This window comes from Manis pentadactyla, chromosome 7 (assembly GCF_030020395.1).
Source record: "Manis pentadactyla isolate mManPen7 chromosome 7, mManPen7.hap1, whole genome shotgun sequence".
In the NCBI taxonomy this organism is placed as follows: domain Eukaryota; kingdom Metazoa; phylum Chordata; class Mammalia; order Pholidota; family Manidae; genus Manis; species Manis pentadactyla.
Window position 1 is genome coordinate 14,505,445 of NC_080025.1, and position 12,462 is coordinate 14,517,906.

At 35.4% G+C, this 12,462-nt stretch overlaps 1 protein-coding gene across 2 annotated transcripts in view; it reads right to left on the bottom strand.

Moving 5' to 3' along the window:
• Positions 1-12,462, bottom strand: part of MICU3 (mitochondrial calcium uptake family member 3) — an 82,423-nt gene that overhangs the window by 51,538 nt on the left and 18,423 nt on the right. For both annotated transcript variants that reach the window (XM_036894310.2, XM_036894309.2), the window contains exon 2: positions 521-674. In XM_036894310.2, coding sequence (XP_036750205.2) covers positions 521-674 — 154 coding nt within the window. The remainder of the gene's footprint in view (positions 1-520; positions 675-12,462) is intronic.

Here is a 12,462-nt window from a genome sequence, read left to right on the forward strand (position 1 = left end):
AAAATCTAGCTGTCTTCTATTAAGTTAGACATAAAGAGATATGTAAGCAATGTACATAATCCCAAAGATTTTGAGAACCACTGTTCTAACACATGGAAAGAAACAATTAGTGTATATTTACACTATAGGAGCCATGACATATACAGAAGAGATGGACAGAATTCTTGCCCAGGTCTAACTTCAAGGCCAGTCTTCTGAATTACTATGTTCAGGTGAGATACAAGAATTGAACAGGCAGACCATGAACCTATTGTAAAAAATGTCAAGAGTAAAGTGATGTTTAAGTTTGAGGTACTGAGAAAGAGGGACCAACTCAAAGTTTATGAAAAGAGAAAAGATAATCAGTAAGAGTTTATACAAAACATTAGTCTGGTAACATTCTATAGCATATCTTTTGAAATAGCACATTACCTGGTTAAGTTGGTCTGAAAAACTTGTACTGTGCTAAACCTTTACAAACTACAAGTAAGAAAACTATTTAATTGAAAAATTATTAAGATAATTCTAAAGGTATACTTACATTTGGGCTCATCTGTTGTAACAGCCAAAATAAAATCATATGGAGTCATGAATAATTGCCCTTCACATTCTATAGAAGCAAACAAACGAAATCGCCTTTCCCGAGATGTAGCATAGAGGTCTAAGTCTTCAATGTCTGTTCTGCCTATAGCAACCTAAAGTTAAGAAAGCAAATAAATTAGGACTGTGAAATAACATCACCTTTTAGAAAATAAATGCTTTTAATTATGCTGAAAGTGAATAGGAAAAAAACTCCATTTACAATTGCATAAAAAAGAATAAAATACTTCGGAATAAACCTAACAAAGGAGGTGAAAGACCAATACCTGAAAACTACAAGACACTCAGAGGGAAATTAAAGAAGACACCAATAAATGGAGCTGCATCCCGTGCTCATGGATAGAAAGAACTAATATAGTCAAAATGGCCATCCTGCCTAAAGCAATCTACAAATTCAATGCAATCCCTATCAAAATACCAATAGCATTCTTCAACAAACCAGAAAAAAGTAAGTCAAAAATTCATATGGAACCACAAAAGACCCCAAATAGCCAAAGCAATCCTGAGAAGGAAGAATAAAGCTGAGGGGATTATGCTCCCCAACTTTAAGCTCTACTACAAAGCCACAGTAATCAAGACAATTTAGTACTGGCACAAGAACAGACCCATAGACCAATGGAACAGACCAGAGTCCAGATATAAACCCAACCATATATGGTCAATTAATATACGATAAAGGAGCCATGGATATACAATGGGGTAATGAGAGCCTCTTCAACAAATGGTGTTGGCAAAACTGGACAGCTACATGTAAGAGAATGAAACTGGATTACTGTCTAACTCCATACACAAAAGTAAACTCGAAATGGATCAAAGACCTGAATGTAAGTCATAAAACCATAAAGCTCACAGAAGAAAACATATGCAAAAATCTCTTGAATGTGAACATGAGCAACTTTTTCCTGAACACATCTTCCCAGGCAAGGGAAACAAAAGCAAAAAAGAACAAATGGGACTACATCAAATTAAAAAGCTTCTGTACAGCAAAGAACACCATCAGCAGAACAAAAAGGCATCCTACAATATGGGAGAATATATTCACAAATGACATATCTGATAAGGTGTTAACATCACACACCTCAACACCTAAACACAAATAACCCGATTAAAAAATGGGCAGAGGCAAGAAATGGAAGCAACCCAAATGTCCACCAGTAGATGAATGGATAAAGAAGATGTGGTACATATACACAATGGAATACTATTCAGCCATAAGAAGAAAACAAATTCTACCATTTGCAACAACATGGATGGAGCTAGAGGGTATTATGCTCAGTGAAATAAGCCAGGTGGAGAAAGACAAGTACCAAATGATTTCACTCATATGTGGAGTATAAGAGCAAAGAAAAACTGAAGGAACAAAACAAGCAGCAGAATCACAGAACCCAAGAATGGACTAACAGTTACCAAAGGGAAAGGGACTGGGGAGGATGGGTGAGAAGGGACAGATAAGGGCGGGAAAAAGAAAGGGGGCATTACAATTAGCATGTATAATGGGGGGTACAGGGTGGGCTCTACAACACAGAGAAGACAAGTAGTGATTTTACAGCATCTTATTACGCTGATGGACAGTGACTGTGAAGGGGTATGTGGGGGGGACTTGGTGAAGGGGAGAGTCTAGTAAACATAATGTTCTTCATGTAATTGTAGATGAATGATACCAAAAAAAAAAATGGGCAGAGGATCTGAACAGACACTTGCACGAAGAAGATGGATGGCCAAAAGGCACATGAAAAGATGCTCCACATTGCTAATTATCAGGGAAATGCAAATTAAAACCACAATGAGGTATCACCTCACACCAGTTAGGATGGCAAACACCCAAAAGACAAGAAACAACACATGCTGGTGAGGATGCAGAGAAAAGGGAACCCTTCTACAATGTTGGTGGGAATGTAAATTAGTCCAGTAATCCCACTCCTAGGAATTTACCTGAATAAAACAAGATCCCTGATTCAAAAAGACATATGCACCCTTATGTTTATTGCAGCACTATTTACAATAGGAAATTTATGGAAGCGACCTAAGTGCCCATCAGTAGATGAATGGATAATGAAGATGTGGTATATACAGACAATGGAATATTATTCAGCCATAAAAAGAGAAGAAATCCTTCTATTTGCAACAACATGTATGGAGCTAGAGTGTATTATGCTCAGTGAAATAAGCCAGGCAGAGAAAGACAAGTACCAAATGACCTCACTCATTTGTGGAGTATAACAACGAAGCAAAATTGAAGGAACAAAATAGCAGCAGACTCACAGACTCCAAGAAGGGTCTAGCAGTTACCAAAGGGAAGGGATTGGGGAGGATGGAAGGGGAGGGAGGGATTAAGGGGCATTATAGTTAGCACATATAATATAGGTAGATCATGGGAAAGGGAGTATAGCACGGAGAGGACAAGTAATGACTCTATAGCATCTTACTATGCTGATGGACAATGATTGCAATGGGGGGGAGGGGACTTGATAATAGGGTGAATGTTGAAACCACAATGTTGCTTATGTGAAACCTTCATAAGATTGTATATTAATGATACCTTATTTAAAAAGAAAAAGAAAGTGAATTAGCAGAGTAAATGAAAAATATGAAAATATTGCCTTCTGGAGAATTTAATCATTTTATAAATTACCCATGTGAATAAAATGAATTCAAAACATCCTACTATAAATATCACTAAGGGTCTGAAGATTTTAAATTGGCACTTTGAAGGACTTGTGATTTATTTCTTAAGTTTTAGTCTGAAAGATTATTAAATTTCTGAGCTAAAAGTTTCTTTAGAAGGAATACTAACACTTGCTGAATGCCTAACACATGCTCTCTCTTTAGGCTTATGTGTTTAGTTAGAAGTCTATCAACTACAGTCGATTGAGATTAAAGGAAAGTGAAACCCTGATAGGCCACTCAGGCTACCACTACGTAAACCATCTAGTGGCAGTGCTTAGAGCAGAACTGACATTGCTAACTCTATATTACCACCAACGGTCATTCTGAATTCTACCCTATGAACAGAATTAGAAAGAATGTATGTATACCAGGGGAAGGAAGTCTCCTTTGTTTTCCTTAATTTCCTTGTAGATAAATTAATTTTTCACTGTTACATATTTCCTCTCTGAACTAATTATAGGAAATTTATTTTTTAATGAAAAGATTTCCTTCTGATTATGAAAGTGGTGCATAGTTACTGTATATACTTTGAAGACAGAATTTTAAAAATGTATAGGCATAATTTGGGGGGACTTTTTTGGGCAAAATGTGGGATTATACAATACTGTTCAGTAATCTTTTTTACTTAATATGTCAGGGCCATTCTCCCATGTAACTTCGAATAGACCATTTTTAGTAACTGTATAATATTTCATAGTAAATGTTTATAGCATAACACAATTTAAAAATTCTACATGACTAAATGTTTAAGAGATTCATAATATTTTCCTATATAAAACAAAATGACCAACTTTGAAAATATTTAGATATATCTACAAATAGTTTCTTGGGATAAATTCCTAAGAATAGATCTGATTGGTCAAATAAAATTTTTTTGTACATATTGTCAAACTGCACCTATGGAATCTACAGCAATTTACATGACTACCAACAATACAAAAACTGTATTTTCACACATTTCACAAAAAATTTTTTATACTAGAAAAAAGTTCCTATTTAGGATGGTAAGCTTATTCTCTTCATCATCTCTTCCATGACTATTGTCATAATGTAGATTGTGCATAACTATTAAAACTATAAAAATATATAATATCTTGAGAAGTCATATCAAAACAATCCATAAGAAGTTTTAGCAGAGACACATTTTTGTATTTCTAAGTTACATCTTATTAGATTAAAAGCCAGGTAAATGATTAATCTTTTTCCACTATTCTGAAGACTTAAGATTTTTCAAAACATTACACAAGTAGTCAAATAAAAACTAAAAAAAGATGCACTCCTCACTCTTCTGCTCTTAAGAAATATACAGTGTATTTGAGGGGCAAAATACCACTAGTTAGAGAGACAAAAGATACAAACATGGGAAAAAGGAATGAGTCAAGTTAGAGTAAACAGAAGAAAAGTACTATAGGTTGATGTTAATAAGAAGGCTTTGGGAAGAATAAAATATGAGTTTTAATGTCAGGAAGAGATTTGAGCATTCTAGGTTTGTATAGCATATTTGAAAGCTGGCAATAATCTTCCTAGAGCAGAAGATTTGCATTTATGGAAAACAGTAGTTAAATTAATAATGATTTCTGAATGCCAGACTAAATAAAGCAAGGGAATTTAACCTGACAGAAAACAAATGGCCTTAGGAAATTAAGTGAAGCAATGACACAAAGAAAATGATGCTTTAGAAAGATAAAGCAACGAACACGTGGTACAAGAAAAAAAGCTAGCTCAGCAGTATACTAATACAAATTATTCAGATAATCCATAAATTTTGGGAAACTGTGTTGGTTCTGCCATGGATAAAAAGTGACACACTAAATAGTTCATGTCAGTAACAGGCAATAATCTCTCTGAACACTTCTCAGGGATCAGTCTACATTTTAGATCTCCTTGTGTGCCTATATACCCAGCGGTTTCTTCTCCTCCCAGGACAGGGAAATCAATCTTGTCTATACCATAGTTTACTTTCCTGCTTTCTTCCTGCTAGGCCATTTCCCTTGGGCCTAGTTGGCCCCAATCAAACATGACTCATTTCCAGTGAATTTCCTAGAGCACCACTCTAGGCGGAGCTGTCTGTTTTTGCACCAGTGTGAATACATGCCTCAGTTTAACATTCTGACCCACAATTTTTGCCTATAACATCTATGTTTGCTATGACCTATATGTACTTAATCATCACTCTTCCTGGTATTGCCATTACTGCTCATGAGGTGCTTGTGTTTTCTCATCAAGCTTTCCTTCCTTAAGCACAGTCCCTCATTTGTCAAGGGCAAGCCAAACCTGCTTGACCACTGCAGCTGCGAATTTGATATGTCTTCTATGAGCTAATGTTGACAAAGCCTTCTTATCCTTAACTTCTACTAACAATCAATTAACAAAGCCTATTGTTCTCCCTATAATTTCTCACATCTACCCACTGCCACTGTCTTTGTTCAAGCACTCTCCCCTTTTCTAAAATTTTACAGTAATAGCCTAACTGTGATTTTTGCCTCTAATCCATCCAATACCAAAAGAAAGTAAAAGAACATTGATAGAATATAAAATAGGTAGAACTATAAAAGTCTGTGTTCTTTAACTACTTGAGTAAGGGTACCAGAAGAAATTAGACCGTGTAAAAGGTTTTCATTAATATCTGAAAGTTCTGTCCCTTGTTGTCTTAGCAATAATACCCATCATTTTTTATAATGGTGTTAGGTAGTGTCTACAGGACTAGTTAGGACCATCATAAAAGGTCTGAGGAGGAGTTTGGGAATGGCTTGTACCCCAGACAAATACAAACACAAATATCCTAAATGGGAAGAATACGATTTATGTATATGAGATAACCAGAGCCTGGGTGCTTAAAAGGGCTTCCTGCTACTGTAGATTTGTTGCTTCCCCCATCACCTTTGCTCTGTTTATTGTGTTAAAAACATAATAATAATATGTTAAACACATAATAACAACAAACACTGGCACCGCTCAAATGAAAACATGGTAAAAAGTGGAAACAGATTTTCCCATGATAACCCAATAAACTGGCCTTATCCCAGAACAGTGTAGTTATCACCAACTAGACGGACTGGGCTCATCTGGTTGGAAAATGGGATGGGATAGACAGAATTCCAAGGAGTCAATATTTATGTTAGTTCTTATATTCTCTATTCTATTCCACTGATTTTTCTCTTCCTACTCAAATGCCATATTGTTTTCATTACTATAGGTTCTGATTATGTTTTGACATTAGGTAAAGCAAGATTCCGTTTTATCATCAAATTTTAAAAAAATACTTGTGGTGACTGATATGTAATTTTCACTTGTAAGTGAATTTTGAAATCAGTGTGTCAAATTCTAGTTAAATCATCTTCCTGGTTTTTTATTTGGAACGTTCAATTTTGGTATAATATTAGACAACTTGATTCTTCCCATCTGGGAACAAGGATGTTTATTTTCTCAGTTCTTTAACTGTGTCTTTCAGTAAAGTTATATAGTTTTTATATGTTTTAAATTTTTTGATAGATTTAGTCCTATACATTTTATAGTTTCTGTTTAATTGGGAATTGGGAATGAAATTTTTCATTCCTATTACATTTTCAACTAGTTATTACTGATGAATGGGAAAGCTACTGACTTTACTATATTTGCTTTGTATCCAACTACCTTATGAAATTCCTTCATTAATTCAGTAACTTTTTCCTTGGATTTCTAAGTAATCATAAATTCTTTTAAAATAATGACAAGGTAGCTTTTCCTTTTTAATATTTATACCTCATTTTCATTGCCTTAATTACTAGAGGTCTAGATCTCTAAAAATTATGTTGAATAGTTATCAATAATGTTTAGCATTTGTGTTTTGTCTATGTTTTCAGGTTAATGCTTCTAGTGAATTGCCATTATATGTAATGTTTACTATTTTTTTTTATTATTATTATCATTGATATACAATCTTATGCTGGTTTCAAATGTATAACACAGTGGTTCAACAATTACCCATATTATTAAATCCTCACCCCCTCTAGTGTGGTCACTATTAACATAGTAAGATGTTACAGAACCATTAACTGTATTCTCTGTGCTGTACTACTATCCAATGACCAACTTTATATTGTGATTGTGAATTATTGTGTCCTTTAATCCCTTTCCTCCTCTCTCCCCACCCTCCCCAGCCTCTCCCCCTTGGTAACCATTAGACTGTCTTTTTTTATGCATCTACTGCTGTTTTGTTCCTTGTGTTTTGCTTTGTTGTTATACTCCACGAATAAATGAAATCACTTGGTACTTGCCTTTCTCCACCTGGCTTATTTCACTGAGCATAATACCCTCTCGATCCATCCATGTTGTTGCAAATGGAAGGATTTTTCTTTTTATGGCTGAATAATATTCCATTGTATATATGCACCACATCTTCTTTATCCATTCATCTATTGATGGACATTTTGGTTCCTTCCATATCTTGGCTACTGCAAATATAACAGCAATAAATACAAGGGTGCATATGTTTTTTTGAATCAGGGAATCTTGTTTTCTTCAGGTAAATTCCCAGGAGTGGAATTCCTGGCTCAAATGAAATTTCTATTTTTAGTTTTTTAAGGAACCTCCATTTTGCTTTCCACAACAAATGCACCAATTTACATCCCCACCAACAGTGGAGGAGGTTTTGATAATTATCTTCTACTTTAAATCAAGAATTGGTATTTACCTGGACTCTTTTCTTTGCTGAAAATAAATGAGTTTAGAGTTAGAGTAGTCCTTAGACATCATCTGATCCTCTTGTTCGTCTACCTTCTTCTCAGTATAGAAGCATAAATATAAGTCCCCCCAAAAACAATCTTAAATGTGTTAAGCAGAAGAACCATAAATAGAAATCCCCAAACAAAAACTCAAATGGTATTTGACAAAAACTCTATTATTTAAGGTATCTTTAACTATGTTTAGTTTCTAAGATAAATATTTAAAATCAGCTAGTGAGCTAATATAAATTCATGCATTCACTCCACAGATGCTTGGCATTTACCTAACATATGCAAAAATAATCATTTGGAAGATTACTTAATCTAAAACTGTTTTAGGAACAAATATGAATTAATAAGTATGGTTTAATCACATTCTACCTTTATATGCTTAATGACTTTTAAGCCTTTCAGTGGTCTACATGCTTCTTTCTCTGTTGTTTATGAACAGGCTATTTTCTTAAAGAATGCTCTAAGGGCACAGATGAGGCATTTAATAATTTTCTTTACTGTAGTGCTGTTTCAACCAAATTAAATTCACAGTGGTTAGGACATGCAGCAGCAGCCCATGAAGTTCAGCTGAGGATACCTGACTTGATCTACCACGATTCTGAGGACAGGGACAGTTTCAGGCCAGAACTACCAAAATGATAGAAGGAACTCAGACCTTAAAAGATTCAACTTTTCTTTTGAACTTTCCACAGTTTAAACAATCTAAACTTTCTGAAATTTTAACATTACTATTATGAATATTCAGAAACAAGAACGAATAAATAAAGGTGGAAAATGATATCCAAACCAGTTACTAACCCTCTTGGCAGTCCTGCTTGCCTACAAATCAGTGATCTTGTATCATGTTAATGTTCTGAGCCTTTCAAAAAGCAAATACAGCCTTTTCCCTGACACACTGGTATGAATCTAAGGGTATAATCCCTATGTTACAAGGAGCATGTTAAGTACTCCTGTTTTCACTGGGTGATCTACTGTACTTGGTACCTTTTTTGCTCATGTAAATCCAATACATCTTTTGAACATTAAATTCTAAAGCCTAAAATTAACCTAAACATCTTTCATTAATATGTAGTGTTTCAGTAAATGATACTTTCTGCATCACAAATTGACAATATAGTAAAGACTCATCAATAAGTACAATGGACCTAAGGTAAATGAGAGAGCTAATCTGAAACTGAAAAAAACCGTATTATGTCCTTCTAGTTGTTAAAACATTAACTGCGAAAGTGAAAATCTTTATTACCAATCTGGTATTATGTACTCAAAAAACAAGCCTTTAAAAGTGGTAAAAAATTATATACTAGATCATTTGTGAACCTCAGGAAAGAGACTGACGGGAGTTACAAAGTCATGGTAACTTAAGAAAAATTATTAATTTCTATAGGTTGACAGTCAAACTAAAACACACATATTTGGGAAATTGAGGAAGTGACAGCCTGTAAAACGTTGAGAAATATTAAAGAGAGAACTCCTAAGCTTGTGATGGCTGCAAAGAGAAATTGCCTAAGAAGCTGGAGGGTAGTAGCAAAGATGGAACTGAAGACTTTAGTTTTCAAGAAATGACCTCTCCAAAGTAAACACAACACAAAGGGTAACACAGAGTTTTCACATTCCATTTTTCCTGGAGATGCCTCTTTAAAAAGGGCCTGTTGCAAGGTGAAACCCTTTCTCTGAGCACATTCCTGCCTTTGGAGCTCTACTGCCTCTGTTATCAGCCACGCCAACTGAGGAAGCTCTTTAATGTAGGAAGACTGAATCACAATTTTTGTTAGGCACTAAGGAGCACATCAGACTATGGAGTACAGCTTATTAATTAGCAATTTTAAAAATTCACTCTAATTAAAAATTCTTAGAGATTGAACATAATTATTTGTACGTTCATGTTTTCCCTGGCTTTTATAAGAAGCAGCATGTTTCTTTACCATAAGAACTCTGATACTGAAATAATGTCCTTGATGTCCTCTTTCTATAACCATCTTAGGAGGAAGACTCTTAAGTAATATTTGTGGTATGCGCTTCATTTCAGCCTCTGGAACCAACCCCATCCCAAGCTGGAGGTAACTAAAGATATTCAGGCCAGAGATTTGGGTGGCAGTGCCTACCTTGTTCTGAGACAAGCTCCTGATTTATTTCCTATCATCAGAAACTATCCTTTATTTCCCAGTTTCAGTCCCTGGGTTTCTACCTGCCAACCTGTGCCTGAGACCTTTCCCTATTCCAGAGCTCCCCTGGAACTACAGGGCATGCTTACCTCCCCAGCCTGGTGCTTGGTGTTAAGCTGCTACTTACCCGGTCTCCTCCATGCTTCATTTTAGACTGTCTGCTGTGGAGATCTGCCATTATGAACATATTCAATGGTTGACTATTACTAGTACTCCATGAAACCTACTAAGCTAATACTAACCAAAGTCCCTAACCTGTTGATAGAAACAAGAATGAGTCTAATTTCACTTTGCCTGAGATAAGCTTGGGGAACTGTAATGGTCTGAGCTATAGCCTGCTCTGGTAATATTTTAGATCAACTTCAGCTTCTTGCTTAATTTTTCAATTTCTCTGGACGCGAGCCCTGATACCTTTGTAGCTATTACCAAGGAGATGAAACTTTGCTCCATATCCAATAGTCTATGTGATCCTTCCACTCAGACTCTCAGGAAGGATACCTGCCAGAAAATATCTGCCACACCCTCTCTATTGCATATGATACTCCTCCAAATCAATCCTAATCAGTCACAAACTTTGTAATAACACTCCTTACACTCTGACAACACTGAGAGTGTTGAGAGTTCCTTGAAAGTCAACACAACCTTGCGCAATCCTAGCTATTTCCTTTATATATCCCTATTATATCACTTGCACTCCTTTCCCCCATTCACACTGGACTGCAATTATCTGCTTACATATCTGTCTCTGCTATTTACCTGTGAATTCCTTGAGGGATGCAACAGTTCTTACACTTAGAAGAACTTAACCAGTGATTAACAGTGCCTGACACAGGCACTCATCTAAAGAGCTTGCTAATGTTTACTGCATGAATAAATGAATGTTTGTGGATGAAACATAACTGGCAACTGTGTAATAAAGAGCCAAAGGGATACTGAGTCTGGGTCAGATGGCAGTTAAGGACACCAGTAAGAAAGGCTTCTGTTTCCAAACTAGGAATTTTGACTAAGGTAATAAAAGTGAATCTAAAGTTTGAGTGAGAAAGGTATGATATTATAACTTATTGGTATCTATCTTTTAAAAGTTGTTAGAACATGTCATATTTAAAACCAATGTTGGTAACTGTTTATAAGTCAGCTGTTACAATAAGAAAACCATGGAATTTATTCTTTATTTTGATTGTTTATTATTTTAATATAGTAAAGACTCTAATAAAATGAATCTCTTCTTAAGTAGGAATGCAGGCAAAAGTAACTGGTGCCCTAAGTCTGAAATGGGGAGCACTCAATTTTCAGGCACTCCTCCCAAGTGAATACAATGTATAAAAAGTGCATATTAGATTTTTTTCATATTTAGATTTTAAAATAAGACTCTATATACTTAAAATTTTGAAAGTAATTAGTGTTACTAGCTACGTATTACCTAAATTGGATTCTTTCAGTTATAGATTACCAATTCTTTCTTACAATAAAGGGTATGTTTTGCTTCCATAATATCTTTCCAGAAAGGGTTAATCAAATTCACAAATTCTTTTAACTTTAAACTACAGGAATAACAAGAATAAATGGACAGTATATCTGGTGAGAATTTTATCAGTGTATGAAATAGAGAAGGCCAGGAAGTGGAGATTTGAAATTTGAATGAATACTGGGAGCTACAACGTAGAGATACTTTGTTTCTGTTGGAGAAAAAGACAAATACAAATATGATTTGGAAGAGACTCAAATTTGGTAGATTACTATCTTTGCTACGTGGAGGATTGTAGGACAGGGCAAGAGTGGAAGGGACGAAAAGCTAGAATTGTAGGACAGGGCAGGAGTGGAAGGGGCAAAAAGCTAGAACAGAAAAGATATGGGACATGTAGCATTTGATTTATTTGTCACAATACTGAACCAAGTATTGTGAACCCAACTGTGGATCTCAGCCAGGAACTCAGAGGTTCAAGCAGCAGGCAAACTGACTAAAGTCCATTATTAAAAGAAGAGATGAGTAGGCCAAGTCAAGAGGAGCCTGAGGTCAGAAAGAATGCCAAAGAACTCTCAAGTCTTAGACAAAGCCACTATTAGCCTGAAGTTTAATGTTGTTTGCACTTGCACTCACCCTAACATTGTTTTTCCAAATGTGACAAAATGCATCTGTATCTCTAACCATTTCACAAAACATGGCAGTGAAATTAAGAAAACATTGAGCCTGATCCTCCATTCTTGAATGTTGAGAGCGGTCAAGTATAAACAGATGTTTTGTTTACCCCTGGGTTAACAGGCTTACCCATGCCATCTATGGGAGGCTGAACAGCGATTATGGGCTCATAGTTTAATCTACAAAAACAACTGAACCATCT